This window comes from Panthera tigris, chromosome B4 (genome assembly GCF_018350195.1).
Source record: "Panthera tigris isolate Pti1 chromosome B4, P.tigris_Pti1_mat1.1, whole genome shotgun sequence".
Lineage (NCBI taxonomy): Eukaryota > Metazoa > Chordata > Mammalia > Carnivora > Felidae > Panthera > Panthera tigris.
Genome location: NC_056666.1, coordinates 89264746 through 89282339, shown reverse-complemented (window position 1 = coordinate 89282339; position 17594 = coordinate 89264746). Strand labels below are relative to the sequence as shown.

The window sequence follows — 17594 nt, the reverse complement described above, 5'->3', positions numbered from 1 at the left end:
CTCGGAGCCTGGAGCCTGTTTCAGATTCTGTCTCTCCCTCTCTCTCTGCCCTTCCCCGACTTGTGCTCTGTCTCTCTATATCAAAAATAAATAAATGAAAAAAATACATATATTTTAAAAAATATATGAATGTTCGGGGCAGTTCTATCAGGTGGTCAACATTCTCCAAACATAAGGGATTCTGAGAAGGAGCTGGAAGTGCCAGGAAATGAGCAAAGGAATGGAAACTCTTCGCTTCTCAAGCATGAAGTCAGGGCCTGAGTCTTCATTTTCCAATCTGTTGACTTGGCCCAGCACCCTCCAAACATAACCCCATGCATGGAACCCAACATAAAGGTAAAAGTTGAAACTCAGAAAAAAGAAAGAGAAATCACAGAGAAAGAAGAAACTAAGGCCCTAGGGCAACCTTGGACAAGACCCAGAGTTTGGTCGGTGGGCAAAAGGAACAACCAGGAAGAGAAGCAGTAGTCAGAAGCATCAGAGGAGAATAAGGATAAAATCATGTTACAGAACCTAATGCAAGAGAGAATGTTAACAAATCTGTTATCTTTTTTATACTCACTATCGCTTTTAATGCCTTGGTGAATATGATAGTGAGATATAATAACATGCCAGAAAATAACAAAACCCTTCAAGTCTTTTTATATTATGATTAATATAGAACAACATGAGTAGAATATATGGGTAAAACAAATTACCAAAACACTGATTAAAATAATCTCCTTTGGTGGAGAGGCACCTGGGTGGCTCAGTTGGTTAAGCGTCTGACTCTTGATTTTGGCTCAGGTCATGATCTCAGTCATGGGCTCGAGCTCCATTCGGGCTCCGTGCTGAGCATGGAGCCTTCTTGAGATTCTCTTTGTCCCTATGTCTCTGTCCCCCCCCCCCCCCCCCACTATTCTATATATAAAAAAACAAACATTTAAAAAAATTTTTAAAGAATAATTTCCTTTTCAACCCTCAATAATTTCTCCCTCAAAATAATATGTTGCCCCACAAGTCTCCCTTTATGAAGGTTAAGAATCAGATTCAGAAGAAGTACCTGGTAATTTGGGCGGGGGTGGGGTTTAGAGGTTGGATTGCACGTTATGATTTTTAAGCAACGCAGCTTGAATGGAAGTATAACAAATATCCATTATTCATTTCTTCCTTCCTCTTGTGACACAGTAAGATTCTTATCAAATTATATATATAGACTCTTGGTCAAATGAAAAACTAAATCTGATGGCTGGCCAAACATATTTCCCAAAATTGCTGCTGTGACACTGCCTATTCCCACAGCACCCAGCACTCCCAGAGCCAAAATGGGGCCAGGCTGCCCACTCACCTGCATGAGTTCATGGCTTTCCAGAAGGTCATTCTCTAGCATCTCCTGGGTAAGGCGTCCCATGGTGCTGTAGAATTCGTCGGCTGTTTCACAGCATTCTATCTGCCTAGATAAAGAAAGAACAGAAAAATGAATTATTTAGGACACCCGTGTTGTTTATCAGGCATGTACTACAGTTGCAACAGGATACAGTGCCTCTTGCCATTAAATTAATCAAGTTAGCAATCAACAAAAACCACACTCCTGGGAACTTGTCTATGGCTTTGTCGTAGCTTGCATGTCCTGGCTTGAAATTCTCTGCTATTCCCAAATAAACCCATCTTTGCTGAATGCAGAGAAAAGATAAAAAAATACCAAAGGCAACGTAGATGTACTTATTACAGGGTGAGCTCTCATCTTTCTTACCTGCTCCCCAGCCTCACAGCCCCACCTGTGGCATCTTTATTATTTTTATTTGACACTGTCTACACAGCAGAATGCCTACCACCGATCAGATCTAAGGACCACAAAATTGGGTACTAAAGAACAATTATCCCCTGGAGGGAATCTGGGGCTTTTAATCTGCAAATGAGGAGATCACTGATAAAATTGAAACCAAGCCACAGTAGAAAGGAAAGTGAAAAATACGAGAACTTTCTCTGTATATTTCATCATCCACAGGATGTTTTCACAGGCAGAAATTTTTCACTTCTTCTCAGGACACTGCTGCCAGTTGGAGATTACATCCTGCTTCCTGCATGTGCTCCTGTACATAAATAAGAATCTGTGGGGGCACCTGGGTGGCTCAGTCAGGTGAGGTCTGACTTCAGCTCAGGTCATGATCTCACAGTTTGTGAGTTGGAGCCCTGCATCAGGCTCACTGCTATCAGCGCAGAGCCTGCTTTGGATCCTCTGTCTCCTCTCTCTCTGTCCCTTCCCAGCTTGTGCTCTCTCTCAAAAATAAATAAATATTAAAAAGAAAGAGAAAAAAAGAGTCTGTCGCTTGGCAACCTATAAGGCAGGTTATACTTTCAACCTTCTTCTAGAAGGGAAAAAAATTTAATAGTCTAAAGCAAAGAGCACTGTGTATTTGTTTCATTTATTACAATGTTTTTTGGATAGTAGGATAATTTTATTTGCCCACCGACATAAGACCTTCTCTTTGACATGCACTAATGTCGGGGAATTTCCACGGAGCCATCCAAAAAATATATAATGATGGAAAAACTTCAGGTTCTGGAGTGTTCTTCAATCCCACTGCCACTAAATGAAATAGACCATTGAAGTGCTATTACAAAGATACAGAGTGGCATGTGGGCATAACTGAAAAAGTGGTTACGTTTACCCTAGAGGGTGAGGAAGAGAAATAATGCTTCAGATGAGTTCTGAAAAATATCCTCCAGGTTGACGAGAAAGAAAAAGCGCTCCAAAGACATGGATGCAGGAAACAGCAGGCCCTCTCCAGGCCCTGCAAGGAGCTCCATGCAACCAAAGTTGGCCAGAAGGCCTATGTGGCCAGAGGGAGAGAGCAAGTGTTCAGGGTACAGAGCTGCAGACAGCAGATGGCAAAGGCCTCAGATGCCGGCTGAGCCTCCTCAGGGCAAGAGTCACCGAAAGGTGCTGAACAGGGAATGTGAGAGCAGATGTGCCCTTGGCAAGGTTGGCTGGAGGTCGCATGGCAAGTGTAGAGTATGACAGGGGGACAAGGAAGGAAACACCACGCTAGGCCTGGCATGAGGCCAAAGCATAGGGTCAGAGAAGAAAGGCTACATTAAGGAGATGCCAGCGAAGGTGAGCTGACAGTCCATGGCTTACATATTCCAAAAGCACCGCTGGTGTGAGTGAGAGGAAGAAATGCCAAGCTGGTGGAGTAAAGTGAATGGAGAGGTCCCATGGAGATGTTGTTCACGATTTTTCCAGTGCAAAGTTTGTGGGGAAGAATACAGGCCCTGGAGTCAGAAAGATCCAGGATTGAGTCCCAGCTCTGCTACTCATGAGCTGTGTGACCATGAACTAGTTAATTAACCCTCCAGGGGTAGCTTTCTCAGTTGAAAAGGCAGGAAGAATAATCCTACCTACTTCACAGGATTATGCAAAGAACTGAATGAGAAAATGTGTTTAAGCCGCCTGACAGAATGATGGCACTGTAGGCACTTGGTGATGTATACTGGTTGCCCTTCCTTTCGCTGAACAAGCTGCAGGTTCAAAAAATGTAGAAGTGGAGTGAGCAAAGACTCTGAAACATTTAAAGTCCTACCAGTCTGAATCTATATCCCCTGAATTTCATAAATTATAGCTATTTATTATCCGTAGATTCACATAATTAAAAGTGCAGATTCTAGGGGTTCTTGGCTAGTTCAGTCAGTGGATCATGCGACTCTTGGTCTTGGGGTTGTGGGTTCAGGCCCTGCATTAGGTATAGAGACTACTTACAAATAAAATCTTTAAAAAAAAAAAAAAAAGTACAGATTCTAAAGTCAGGATACCTGGGCTCAAAATCAGGCTGTCCACTTACTGAGTGTCTTTGGGCAATTTACTTAACTTATCTGGGGCTCAGTTCCCACATCTGTAAAATGGGGATGATAACAGTCCTTGCCTTATGAAATGCAAGGACTAAGCGAGTTAGCTTCACATCTAGCATGCTTAGAACAATGCCTGTCCATTGCAAGCACTCCATGAATATTGGATATTAAGTGTATCTGTTATTATTTCAACAGTGTGACATCCCTGGGAGGACCATAGGGATAAATTCTGATCCTGCAGATAATGGATAGATGGGATAAAAACAGAATCGCTTCTTTTCTTCCTGCCCCATAATTAAGAACTAACACAAAGGTTACTAGAACTCAGCACACAGTTAAGTGCTACAGTATTTTAATCCTATAAACTAGTTACCCAGCAACTGGACTATCAGACCCACAGAAACCATCAAAGTGCAAAGAGTTTCAGGCATACAGTAGGTTGGAAACACATGACTACAGAAAAATATAGATACTGGGGGGGAATGAAAAGATAAGTAAACAGCACACCAAATCCCCAGAAGACTCATCTATTTGCCTAGCTGAAAAGCAGTGCGCGATAAAACAAAGGCAAATGAGATAGCTATGTGATGTTTAAAAATACTTATACACAATAATGATCTTTCTACATCCCTGAATTGATAGTTGGTGGATCTTTCTTGCAAAAAGTATGAAATGCTACAAGTCTCCCAGGAAACAACTTATCATAAATAAAAAGTCTAGTTAAAAGGTTTTTGAAACAAAACACTGTCAGTGATTTATTAGTTTTCTGACATGTTGTCTATGAGTACCCACTCAAGTCATTTATAGCTCTAAGAAAGAAACATTAACAACTTCTCTGAATCTTAACTATAACAATTGTCCTATAACCATAACTGTTGTCCTCTCCATTACCCAGAAGGTAAAACTTTAATGTAATAGTCATAATATATTAGAGATGGGTGAAAATACCCTCCTTTTTATAGTTCTGCTACTGGTAACAAATGTAAATAACATCTATGTGGCAATATGTTTAATAGTAATAGGTTTCATCATAGAATTAATTCTTGATAGAAGGAAAGAAGTTCCATGTGTTCTACCTTTTTTTAAATAGGCTCCCCACTCAAAGGGGTTCTAGAACTCACGACCCTGAAATTAAGAGTCACATCCTTTACCGACTGAGGCAGCCGGGCGCCCCCTGTGTGTTCTACTATTGACTATGTACTAAGCACCACAGAGATACCTTATACATATTATCTCATTTAATTCTATCGTGATCCTGAAAGGCAGAACTAAACAAATAATAAAAATTCAAAAAACAATCCAAATCATGAATGTTAACTAACAAGCCCACCTACTCCTCTCCAGATCTTCCTCTTCTAAGTTCCTCTCCCTCCCCCTCTTCCCAATTAGAGTCCAGGGAGAAGCTGCCAAAAGTAAGCCAGCCAGGATACTAGCACTGAAGAGGAGAAAGATATCTGCAGACCTGAAAAAGCTTACCCCCTTCCCCAACATAGATTCTATTTGCCACGCCCCCCCCCCAACAATCAAGAATCAGCCAACTAAGATTTCAGAAAGCTAAAGCAATTCAACAAAGTTCCCAAATTTCTCTTTTGCTCACACTTAAATACAGATGCTTTCCATATAAGAGCACAGAACTTCTTAAGGCCCTCCACACCAGAGAACAGAAGGGGGAAATCACTTACTCTCCCAATTTTGCCCAGATGGCCAGCGACACCCTCAGGATGATTTCCGAACCTTCAAAGAAGACTGAATCCCAAATCTTTAAGACTGTATGGTTAGGGAGGCACGTAGCAAAAAGAGTCAGAAACCACTGCATCGTGAAGACATTCGTCAGTGGGGGCTCATATCCACCTGAAATGAATCAAATACTCTATGTTTCTTCAGAATTGATGTTTTGCAAGATATAAAAATACCCTCATTCAATCTTCCATGCCCACTAAACATGTTACATTTCCTGACTGATTTCTTCATATCTCTAATTCTGGTTCTTTCCTCCTTTTTTCCTTCTTTTTTTTTTTTTTTTTTTTGGAAGAACATAAGTGTGTCTGGTAAAAATCTCAATAATATAACCTTCACAAATTCTTTATATTTCAGAAATGTTAACCTGAAACTTTATTTGGCTCTACCTATTTATTTTGTGGTGCTAAAAATTAAGGAGAACGTTTTCCCCACCAAAAACAGGATTAAAAGAAAGGATTTTTTCACCTCTCAAAACCTGAATTCAATTTTCAAAATCTCATAAAGCCCACTTTTATTCAAATGCTACTGATAAAAACAAGGCTCCTTATGAAATTACTTGTCTACTTCTTAAATTATGCACAGCTCTCAGACCACAGTGGAATTAAACTAGAAATAAATAACAGAAAGAAAGCTGGAAAATCCCAAAGTATCTGTAGATTAAACAACATGAAATTTTAAAATATTTTGAACTAAACTATACACACAGCTCACAATGAAGTTTGTGAATTCACCAAAAACACAGAGCTCCCTCCTACTTCCTGGAATGGCATTAAGTATGTGTTTTATGAAATAAAAAATGTAGATATTTAAACTGATCCTCCCTCCAAGTTAATCAGACTGTGCATTTACCCAAGGATAAGCAAAAAAAAAGCTCTATTCTCATTTCCTCTCTTCTTAAAGAACAAAGGAGCATCTTTTTTCAGAGACTTAGAATCTAAGGGCAGCACTTATAAGCAAGTGCAGGACTTATGGAGGAAAACGTAGGGCCGAGGAAAGCACGTCTGACATGGGACAGGCAAGGTGGTCTATCTGGAAGCACTATGAAATCCACACAGGTGCACAATTACACTGCACAGCCAAATTAAATGAGATTATTCAAATGGTTTAGAAGGAAATGCTGAGAGACTCCCAGGTGTCACTAAAATTTCCAGTGTACTGTAATCACAGATTAGGTCTTCAGATCGTTTCAAATTTTCCCAGATTTGAACGTGTGGGTAGGGGGTTGGCAACCATATACAGGAAACACAGCAAAGCTCTGTTTTCCTGGTATCCTGAGCATAGCCAGGGAAGCGCAGGCAGTGGGTACATTCACAGCCGTTAGCTGGGGTGCTTCGGAAAGCTGGGAGATGCCCACCAGACAGCAGCGACTCGGAGCTGCTTACAGACCCGAGTTTCCATCCCGGTCTCAACCTAGTGCCTTCCTTCAGGGTGCAGATTCTAGCTGGCCGTCCTGGAGAGCCCTTCTCCAGAATGAGCTGACCCACTCATCTCTGGTAAATCTAAATACCCTTACCATGAATAGATAAAAGGAGCAATTAAACGTTTCAATCCAAAAGACTACTGACGTATCTCCTAAAACTTAATGAAAACACATATTCCTCTCTCCATAGCCTCAGTGGTTCAGGCAAAACCGTAGTCTGTGTGAAATTGTACCTGTCACTCTGTTTTAAAGAACTCCTATCAGATGGGTGCCAGCTTAGAGCAGTGTAACTAGATGGTAAGACATGGACACCATTCTTCACCTAGAGTGCAATACATCATTTCAGTTGTTGATCTCATACTGGGAAAGTATTTGGTTCTTGACTGACTTCCTAACCATGACCAGTTAGAGGTTCAGCATGTGGCCCTATCATTTTTTCAGTTCTATTCTTGTTCTCTAGCAATCTATTTCACTGCACCGTACTCTCACTAACAGAAATACCTGAAAACAAGTATTTCCGTTCAAGGTTTAGGCTCAGAGGTACAGTGGAATCAAAGTAAAATATTTTCACAGATATAAGAGCACTGAATCATCACTACCTCCGCTTTCCTTGTTTGCAGTTCTCTGAAGGGTATCCAGGTGCTGAGATAATTCAGGGAGCTTCAGTCTCAAGAGATCTCTGAAGACAGCCATATCCACAGACAATGCCCGGAGATTATTGACAAAATAGCTTTCAGGAAGTACCTTATCAATAAGGTAAATCATAATCTGAAGAAAAATACAAAGAATAAGATTACTTCTGAAAACCTGGGATCCCTAACATGTCCTAAATAGAAGGAACATATTCAAAAATGCGGTTAGCCAAAGTACACCATTCTTTAAATGTGTCAGTCTAAAGTTTCTAGATGGGCCACTAGACCTAAGTTCACCCCCAAAGTAGCTGTGCTTGTACAACCTTCCGCCCCATTCAGAAGTGACGGAGCACATACTTCATCAGCAGCCAGCAGGAATCTCAATGCTGGCTCCGTGATGTCAGCACAGTTTTACAACCTTAATATGAAAACCAAGAGCTGAACCATCATAAAACACCACAACTAAAGCAAGTCTCAGGATTCACTTAGCATCAGCTCAGAAACTGATAGTGGCTTTCCTCTCCCAGGAGACTGCAACAAGGTTTCATGTGAATACACGGTATTTCTAAAATCTGGATTTCTCTCATAAGATTGTCTCACAAGTTCTTCAAATTACTCTTTTCATTCTGACTTTTCTACTTGCATTACCTTTTCTAAGATATCAAGAACCACTAGATTGACCGAGCAGAACACACAAGAGTTCTATATGTCAATCTCCGGTTGTTTCCCCATCAGCTTGTACACTCTGCTAGGTCTTCCCCCACCCCAGAAAACCACTGAGTCCCCAGAGCCCAGGAAAAACAAGATTAAGAATAGAATCATAGCTAACCCTATATGTTGGTAGAGAAGTAGCTGTCTCACATTTTGATTTTTCTGTCTAACACAAAACTCTATTTTCCAAGAAAATTATCTCCCAGACCTGACAAGGGCCCATTTGTCCCTCATCCCTGGCTTGTAATTTCTACTTTTTCGGGTCATAGTTTTGACTAATAAGGCTGGGCCATACTCTTGAGAAGGTCCCTCGGAGACCTTTATTCCAAGAGTGGACAGGTAGAGCTTAGCAATAAAAGGAGTACAGCATATTCAATCTGTGGAGGAAGGAAGTCCTAGAGAGACTGGGGCCAGTTGAGGGGGAATGCAGAGGTCCGAGAGAACGGAGTATCCTGGTGGGGACCTTGCACTCTACTTCTAAGGAGAAGGGGGACTTACAGGATCACAAAGGTAAAATTTAAAAGTAAGAGTCTCTCTATTACTGCTCTTTCTATCTAAGGATATAATAGAAAGAGAGACACTTAAGCTTTAAAAAGAAATCATGGGGGTGTCTGGGTGGCTCAGTTGAGCCTTCGACTTTTGGTTTCGGCTCAGGTCATGATCTTGTGGTTGGTGAGTTCAAACCCTGCACAGAGCCCTGCACTGGCCATGCGGAGCCTGCTTAGGATTCTCTCTCTCCCCCTCTCTGCCCCTCCCCTCCTTGCTCTCTCTCTCAAAATAAATAAACTTAAAAAAAGAAGATAGCAGTTAGCAATTAAAAAATAAAAAAGAAACTATGATCTCTCAAAATTACACAAAACAAGAAAAACAAATTTCCAATTATCATAGTAATTCTTATGACACAATGAAATTATCTGTCCAAAGGCATCTCTAAGTCTGACATAGGACATAAGAGATAGCTGTGCGTTTTGTTAAGTATGTCACTCCACCCATCACTATATTTCAAAGACCACACATTGGGGAAAAAAAAGGATAAATAATGGCAATAGAGCAAAACAGTTTCTTCAACAAATGGTGTTGGAATAAGTGGACATCTACATGCCAAAAAATGAATCTAGACACAAAAAATTACACCTTTCACAAAAAAATGACTCAAAATAGATCACAGACCTAAACATAAAATGCAAAACTATAAAACTCCTAGAAGACAGCATAGCCTAGATGATCTTGGGTACGGTGATGACTTTTTAGATACAACAGCAAAGGATACAATCCATGAAAAAAGTCACTGGGAAGCTAGATTTCTTTAAATAAAAACTTCTGTTTTGTGAAAGACAATGTCAAGAGGATAAGAAAACAAGCCACAGACTGGGAGCAAATATTTGCAGAAGACACATATGATAAAAGACTATTACCCAAAATACATAAAGAACTCTGAAAGCTCAAAATAAAATAATCAGTAGGATCAAATGGACCAAAGACTTTAACAGATACCTCACCAAAGATGTGTTTGGATGGCAAATAAGCATATGAAAAGATGATTCACATCATATGTCATCAGGGAAATTCAAATTAAAATGAGATACCACTGCACACCTATTAGAATGGCAAAAATATGGAATGCTGACACCACCAACTGCTGACCAGGATGTGGAGCAACAGGAACTCTCATTCGTCGCTGGCGGGAACGCAAAATTGGATAGTCACAATTTTGGGAAGACAGTTTGGAAGTTTTTTACAAAACCAAATATACTCTTACCATATGATCCAGCAATCACACTCCTTGGTAGTTACCCAAAGGAAGTGAAAACTCACATCTACACAAAAACCTGCACATGGATGTTTATTGAAGCTTTATTCATACCTGCCAAAACTTGGAAGCAACAGAGATGTCCTTCAGTAGGTGAATGGAAAAACAAACTACATACAGCCAGACAAAGGAATAATATTCAGCACTAAAAATAAATGAGCCATCAAGCCATGAAAAGACATGAGGAACTTTAAATGCATATTACTAAGTGAAAGAAGCCAATCTGAAAAGGCTCCATACTCTGATTCCAGCTATATGACTTTCTGGAAAGGGTAAGACTGTGGAGATAGTTAAAAGATCACTGGTTGCCAGGGGTGAGGGCAGGGGGAATGAATAGGCAGAGCACAGAGCATTGTTGGGGCAGTGAACACCCTCTCTACAAATACTTTAATGACGAATACACGTCGTTAAACATTTGTCCAAACCCACAGAATGTACAACACCAAGAGTGAGTCCTAATGGAAACTATGGACTTTAGGTGATTATGACCCATTGATACAGGTTCATGGATTGTAACAAATGTACCTTTGAGAAGTGATGGTGATAATGGGGGAGGCTACACATGTGTTGGGGCAGGGGGCATATGGAACATCTGTGTCTTCCACTCAGTTTTGCTGTGAACCTGAAACTGCTCTAAAAAAATTATGCATTTTTTAAAAAATAACTAATGAAGGAGTATCAAAATTTTAACAAGTAGTTAAAAATAGTTACTAAGAAAAAACAGTAAGTGCTGAAAAGCAAGGAAATGGTTCACCTCCTTCTAAAATAAACTATATATCTGCCTAATAATTAAAACTTGCAAAAAAAAATATTGCAGAGGCCAAAATAGCTGCTAAAAAACACGGATACCAATATCTTCCTTTGCATCTGAAATGATTCTTCATGAATCTAATCTTCCTCTGCATATTCAATGTCTAACCACAAGATTCCTAAATGATGATGATGTCATTTCATTTCACAGAGTTCATTTTCTTAGAGGCAGAAATATAAATATGCAGCTCCTCAGCTTTATCTAATCCATCTTTTTTATGTGCATTTAGTTTCCCAAGTATCACTGAGCCTTTCCATGATTTGATTGGCATGTATGTCCCCTCCCCCAAACTACTCCACCTCACCTGCTAAACCGAATTGCTTATTCTAACTTTTCAACAGAACAGTTCTCATTTTATAGGCATAGAAATTACATCTGAAAAGAAAAAATTGACTAAAGCTGATAGACTGAGTAAACAAAACTGCTTCTTGATAAAAAACGTTTTAAACGTTTAAATTCATACATTTATTTGTCTCTGGCTCCTCCCTCCCCCACTTATTTGATGAACATGTAGCTTCAGAGCTGTTTCCTTAAATATGCGAATGGAAAAAGTGAAAGGGTGAATACGGATTTAGACTATGTCAGGCTGGCTTTATAATTAATTCCACCATGATACATACAAAACGAGAAGGAATATTTGTTTGTTTGTCCGTATGACATTAGTCAGTGATTGGAAATATCCTTAAGATTATTTACCACAATCAAACACAAGGCTTGGGGGAGGCTCTTGAATACAAAGACTAAGTATCTATTCCACCCATCACAAAGCATTGCAATCAATAGCAGATTGAGAGTTCAAACATGAATTAGCAACCCCATATTGCCCCAAGCTAATAAGGGAGTAGTCATCCTGCACATGTGAAATGCTTCATTTCTCATAAAGATTATTTCTGGTGATTCACTGACTCACATTCCAACACATAAGCTTAAATTGCTTGTGACCCATCTCAAAGTGTTTCCAGAATTTTTTTTTTTAACAAACAAAGGTTCCAGGCATCAAAGATTAAAAGATAATAAAATATAATTCACCTCCACAACCTTTCTCCATGCAAATACCTTCCATAATACACACTCACTCTCAGCCTACCTCCTCCATACCTCACCCCATATGTGAAAGAGTAAAGCAATCCAGTAACAAGACCCAACCTGAATTAAGCATAATTGTGGGAAAGTAGGAAGTTTCTAACAAGACCCTTCGTGTCCCACCTCTTGGTAGTCACACCCTTGTGTAAGACCTTCCCCTTGAGTAAGAGCTAGCCCTAGTGACTGGCTCCTAATGAATAGGATGTAACAAAAATGAAAATGTAACTGATAATAGGCTACAAATCCGCAAATGAATCTCTCCTACCTTGTCCATTCTCTTTTACTCTCTTATTCTGAGGGATGCTGGCCGCCTTGTTGTGAAATGGAGACATGGCAAAGAACTAAAAAAGGCCTCCAGCCAACAGCCAGCCAGACTTAGGCCCTCAGTCCAACAACCTGTGAGAAATTAAATCTTGCCAACAACCACATGAACAAATTTGGAAGTGAATGCTGTCCCCAAGTGAGCTTTCAGATGAGATTGCAGACCCAGCCAAAAGTTTTGATGTCACGACAATATGACTTTGAGCCAGCTAGGCTGCACTCAGATTCCTGATTCCAAGAAACTATGAGGTAAATCATGTTTGCTATTTTAAGTAGCTAATTTGTTATGCAGCAATGGATAATTAATACAATTAGTATTCAACTTGCTTTAAAAATATGATGTTTCAGGGGCACCTGGGTGGCTCAGTCAGTTGAGCGTCTGACCTTAGCTCAGGTCATGATCTCACAGTTTGTGAGTTCCAGTCCTGCGTCAGGCTCTGTGCTGACGGCTCAGCGCCTGGAGGCTGCTTTGGATTCTGTGTCTTCATCTCTCTCTGCCCCTCCCCCACTCATGTTCTGTCTCTCTGTCTCTCTGTCTCTCTCTCAAAAATAAACATTAAAAAAAATTTTAAAGATATGCTGTTTCATAAGCAAGACTAAAAACATAATGATTCTACTCACATTTGGCAGTTACATGAGTCCATCACTTGACCTGGCTTTAACGTGGGGGAAATGTTATTATGGGTAATTACAAATGCGCAGCAAACCCCTCGGAAGGCGGTGGGTCGAAAAGGAAGAGATATTACAGTTCCAACGTTTGACTCTCAGACAGTTTCAGTTGCCCTCTCCAGAGCCTGATACTCACTTTCAGTGCATCCCCTTCATTGCCTTCCACCACTTCCAGAATTAGAGCAGCCAGGATGTTAAAGCCTTGGCAGTAACCAACATTCTTGTTCCATCGAGCATAGGCCAAAAGGACCCGTTTTAACACAACCCTGTCCTGCTCAGCCTCCTGGCCACAGTAAGAACTGCAGCCTGTGCGGTGAAGATCCTAAAGAAGAGAAACAATTATCTTTTCTAATGGTTCCTTATTTTCTCTACAAAAAAAAAAAAAAAAAAAAAGCCTTTAGTTGTATCTCTGCTTCAGCACTAAATAGAATATGTATTTTAGTTTTTTATTATTTTTATTTTATTTTATTTTATTTTTGATTATTTTTCTAAGTTTATTTATTCTGAGAGGGTAGAGAGGGACAAAGAGAGAGGGAGAGGAAGAATCCCAAGCAGGCTCCGAGCTGTCAGCACAGAACCCATCATGGGGCTTAAACTCATGAAATTTGAGATCATGACCTGAGCCAAAACCAAGAGTTGGATGCTTAATCGACTAAGTCACCCAGGTGCCCCAACATGGATTTTAGTTTTTAAAACTATATATGTACCCTAGACACAAGCCAAAAACAATTTTTTAAATTTTCTTTCTCCTAACATTTTCTAATATGCAAAGATACATTTTTTTCCAGTTTTATTCGGATATAGTTGACTAAGGACATTTTCAAGGGGAATTTCAGTCAAATTTTTCTAAATTTCTTTCTAATTTTCTATTAAAGTTAAGTTGTTTCCAGAAGTGATACAAATGTGATTCAGAATTAACAAAAATTGCATTATAATTCTATATAAATTGACAGTTTCTTTTAATACTAGGTCTCAGATAAAACAACGGTCACTTCAATACACATATGATAGATGCTAACATTATTCCTTTCTCGAAAACACAATGTAATATTTACCTATTAAAACTCTAATATTAAGGAGAAAAATCAAAATAGCAAAGAATGCAATCTATATTGCAGAGAGACAGAAAAATTATTCTGTTCAAGACACAGAAATCTTTGTATCTAAATTGGTTTATAAATTTGTATAAAAAGGACAGAAACATTTGTTGTACTTTAATATTTAATGAGATCAATATATATCATTTAATAACTAAGCAGAGACTATGATTTTCATGAGCTAATGTCATTTTACTGACAGAGCATTTACTTCAATGAGAAAAACGAAACATTCTCTTAATAACATGATTGTTATAAAATGTACATTGCCTTAATTCACAATTTAAACAGAAAGAAAATATTTCAAATATGGAATACTTTGAGGCACCTGGGTGGCTCAGTCAGTTAAGCATCTGACTTCGGCTCAGTCATGATCTCACAGTTCAGGGGTTCAAGCCCCACATCGGGCTCTCTGCTGTCAGCGCTGAGCCTGCTTCTGACCCTCTGTCCCCCTCTCTTTATGCCCCTCCGCCACCTGCTTGTTCACGCTCACTCAAAAATAAATGAAAACATTTTTTAAAAATATATGGAATACTTCATTTCTGAGAAACATTCTGAAATTCCAAATAAAGAGCTGAAAGATGGATACTGCAGACACTTTTAAAACATACAAAATAAAATTTTATAATTGTTTTCAACATTTGTCTGAAACAGACCAAGTTAGATCACATAGAAACTTCTTTTAGTTAGTACTTCCTCATGAGAAAAGTATCTTCAAATCTGCCAAAACCTTAGCCATCTTCCGGTGGCCAAAATTTATGAGACAACTTCCCTTTTAAAACCCTAGCTTAGGAGTACGTGGGTGGCTCAGTTAGTTAAGCCTCTGACCCATGCTTTCAGCTCAAGTCATGATGTCATGGTTCATAAGTTCGAGCCCCACGCTGACAGCACAGAGTCTGCTTGGGATTCTCTCCCTCTCTCTCTATCCCTCCACCACTCACACACGCACTCACGTGCATGCTCGCTCTCTCGCTCTCTCTCACTCACTCAAAATAAATAAATAAGCATTAAAAATAACCCAACTTAGCATTACACTGTAATGAACTCATAAAATCAAAAGCCATGTGCTGGAGGTTTATGTAAGAAAACAGTAGTGGGATCAAATTGAATCAGCATCCTTGGCTTTTGGCAACAGGCCCTAATCAACTGTAATAATCCCAGTAGGCAAACCACAGCTGCCTCCACAGCTGGCATGAACCCTTGACCATCTGGTTCAAAGTAGACCCATCAATCTATCTTCATAAATTAACAGTTAAGGAATTATCAAAGGCCCTAATAAGAGCCCAATTATTTTAATAGGAAATATACTTAACTTTAAATTTCTCAATCTGTGACTTTCATGTAAAAATCCAGTTAACAGCACTGACCCATGCTAAAGAAAGTAAAAGAAATTTCAATCTCCTGTCAAGTAAGTTAGATAAGCAAGTAGAATATGAACAGAAACATTTTCTTCTTACTGCCAACATACAAATTTATGAAGATAAGATACTGTCAAAGTTCCCATTAAAAGGCTGTTAACTAATGAAATAAGAAAGCAGAAAATATATAGACATTCAGACCATAAGGTTTGATCCTCTATCCAGTAAACACCTGGCTCTTAGAATCTTCCTTTTAAGTCAGGACAGTAGGCCAAACTCAGGGGACTTACCTTGACTATCTGAATTCCCATGGAGTCATCATCAGGATTACTCCTTTCATTGAAAGTGAAGCGCATGGTTTTGTCCCAATCAATAGCTATACTGTGCAAATAATGATCTGCCAAGGTCAACCAAACCTAAAATATTAAGAGATAAAAAAGAATGCTACACTAAAATATATAATTTCATCCTTCTTTGTTAAAAAATAGTTATCACAGGGGTGCCTGGGTGGCTCAGCCGGTTAAGCAACCAACTCCTGGTTTCAGCTCAGGTCATGATCTCATGGTTCATGAGATCAGGCTCTGTGCTGACAGTGGGGAGCCTGTTTGGGGTTCTCTCTCCCTCTCTCTCTGCCCCTCCCCTGTTCACATGCACTCGTACATACGCGCACTCTCTCTCAAAATAAACTTTAAAAAAATAGTTATCGTATCTAACAAGAAAATGGGAACTGATCCTAGACCATATATAGCCCACTTGTAGAAATCAACTTTTCATTGAAATGTTTGCTGTGCTGAAGTGAACCAATTAGAGCCTTTTATTTATTGTTTTCTTTATTATTTGTTGAGCTTCTGCTACGCAGCAAGCAATGATCCGATCATTACAGATACTGTTAAGAGAACAAAAAAAAATTCCATTTTTATTTCAGTTCACTGGACTAGCTATATTATGTTATATACTTGTTAGACTTGACTCTGAATTGCTCTCTGTACATGGACACGAGCCACCTGGTCATTCATGGAGAATGGGTCTTTTTTCACCATGGCAGGGTCTCTGCCTTTAAATTATCCCTCCATCTCTCTCTCACACACACACACACACAAAACTGACAACAGGGTCTTATAATGAAAAACTTTTTTTTTTTAATTAAATTTTTTTTTACATTTATTTATTTTTGAGAGACAGAGAGAAACAGAGCACAAGTGGGGGAGGGGCAGAGAGAGAGAGAGAGAGAGACCCAGAATCTGAAGCAGGCTCCAGGCTCTGAGCCGTCAGCCCAGAGCCCGATGCGGGGCTTGAACTCACGAACCGTGAGATCATGACCTGAGCCGAAGTCGGATGCTCAACCGACTGAGCCATCCAGGAGCCCCATGAAAAACTTTTTTTAAAAGAGTCACTGGATATTTTTACTCCTTTGATTACTTTCTCCTGAAAAGCTGTTTCTGAAAGACTTTTAATGTATATTTTGAAGATGAAGAATCCCCACCTTCAAATTCTAGGGGTATTAAGACTAGGTATATAAATTAACATACTAAGAAAAATAACATACTAAGAAAGCATTTCAAGTTTTGGCATTTCAACACAATTTAGCAGAAATAACACTGATCAATATCTCCAGCCAGATTTTTCTTCTAAGCATCACAATCATATATCCAAATGTTCACCTGACACCCTCAATTTAGATGTCTAATAGGCATTTCAACCTTAACAGATAGCAAACCAATCATCTAATCTACCACTGCGTCAACTGATACATGCATGCATATGAACACACACATCTGCCCCTTCCATCTGAGTAAACAGTAGCTCTAACTTTCCAGAAGCTCAGGTCAAAACCTTGAAGTCATTGTTGACATCCCTCTTATACCTTATATTCAACCTAACAGGAATTCTTGTCAACTCGGCCTTCAAAATATATCTAGAATTTAATCCTTTTTTCCATCTCCACTACTGTAACCCTGATCTATGTCTTGCCTGAATTATCACAAGTTTTCCATTGATTGCCCTGTTTCTGCCCTTGTCCATATCATCAAACCAGAGAGGTCTGCTCACAATGTAAGTTGTGTGCTGTTACTCCCTATCTCAAAACTTCCCAGTGCTTCCCATCTCAGACTGGG

General features: G+C 39.4%; 1 protein-coding gene across 2 annotated transcripts in view; it reads right to left on the bottom strand.

Annotated features, from left to right (window-relative positions):
* Positions 1-17594, bottom strand: part of TBC1D30 (TBC1 domain family member 30) — an 84655-nt gene that overhangs the window by 18714 nt on the left and 48347 nt on the right. For both annotated transcript variants that reach the window (XM_042992681.1, XM_042992682.1), the window contains 5 exons: positions 15771-15896; positions 13162-13347; positions 7588-7756; positions 5511-5679; positions 1328-1433 (listed from right to left, as the gene is read on the bottom strand). In XM_042992681.1, the coding sequence (XP_042848615.1) occupies positions 1328-1433; positions 5511-5679; positions 7588-7756; positions 13162-13347; positions 15771-15896 (756 nt within the window). The remainder of the gene's footprint in view (positions 1-1327; positions 1434-5510; positions 5680-7587; positions 7757-13161; positions 13348-15770; positions 15897-17594) is intronic.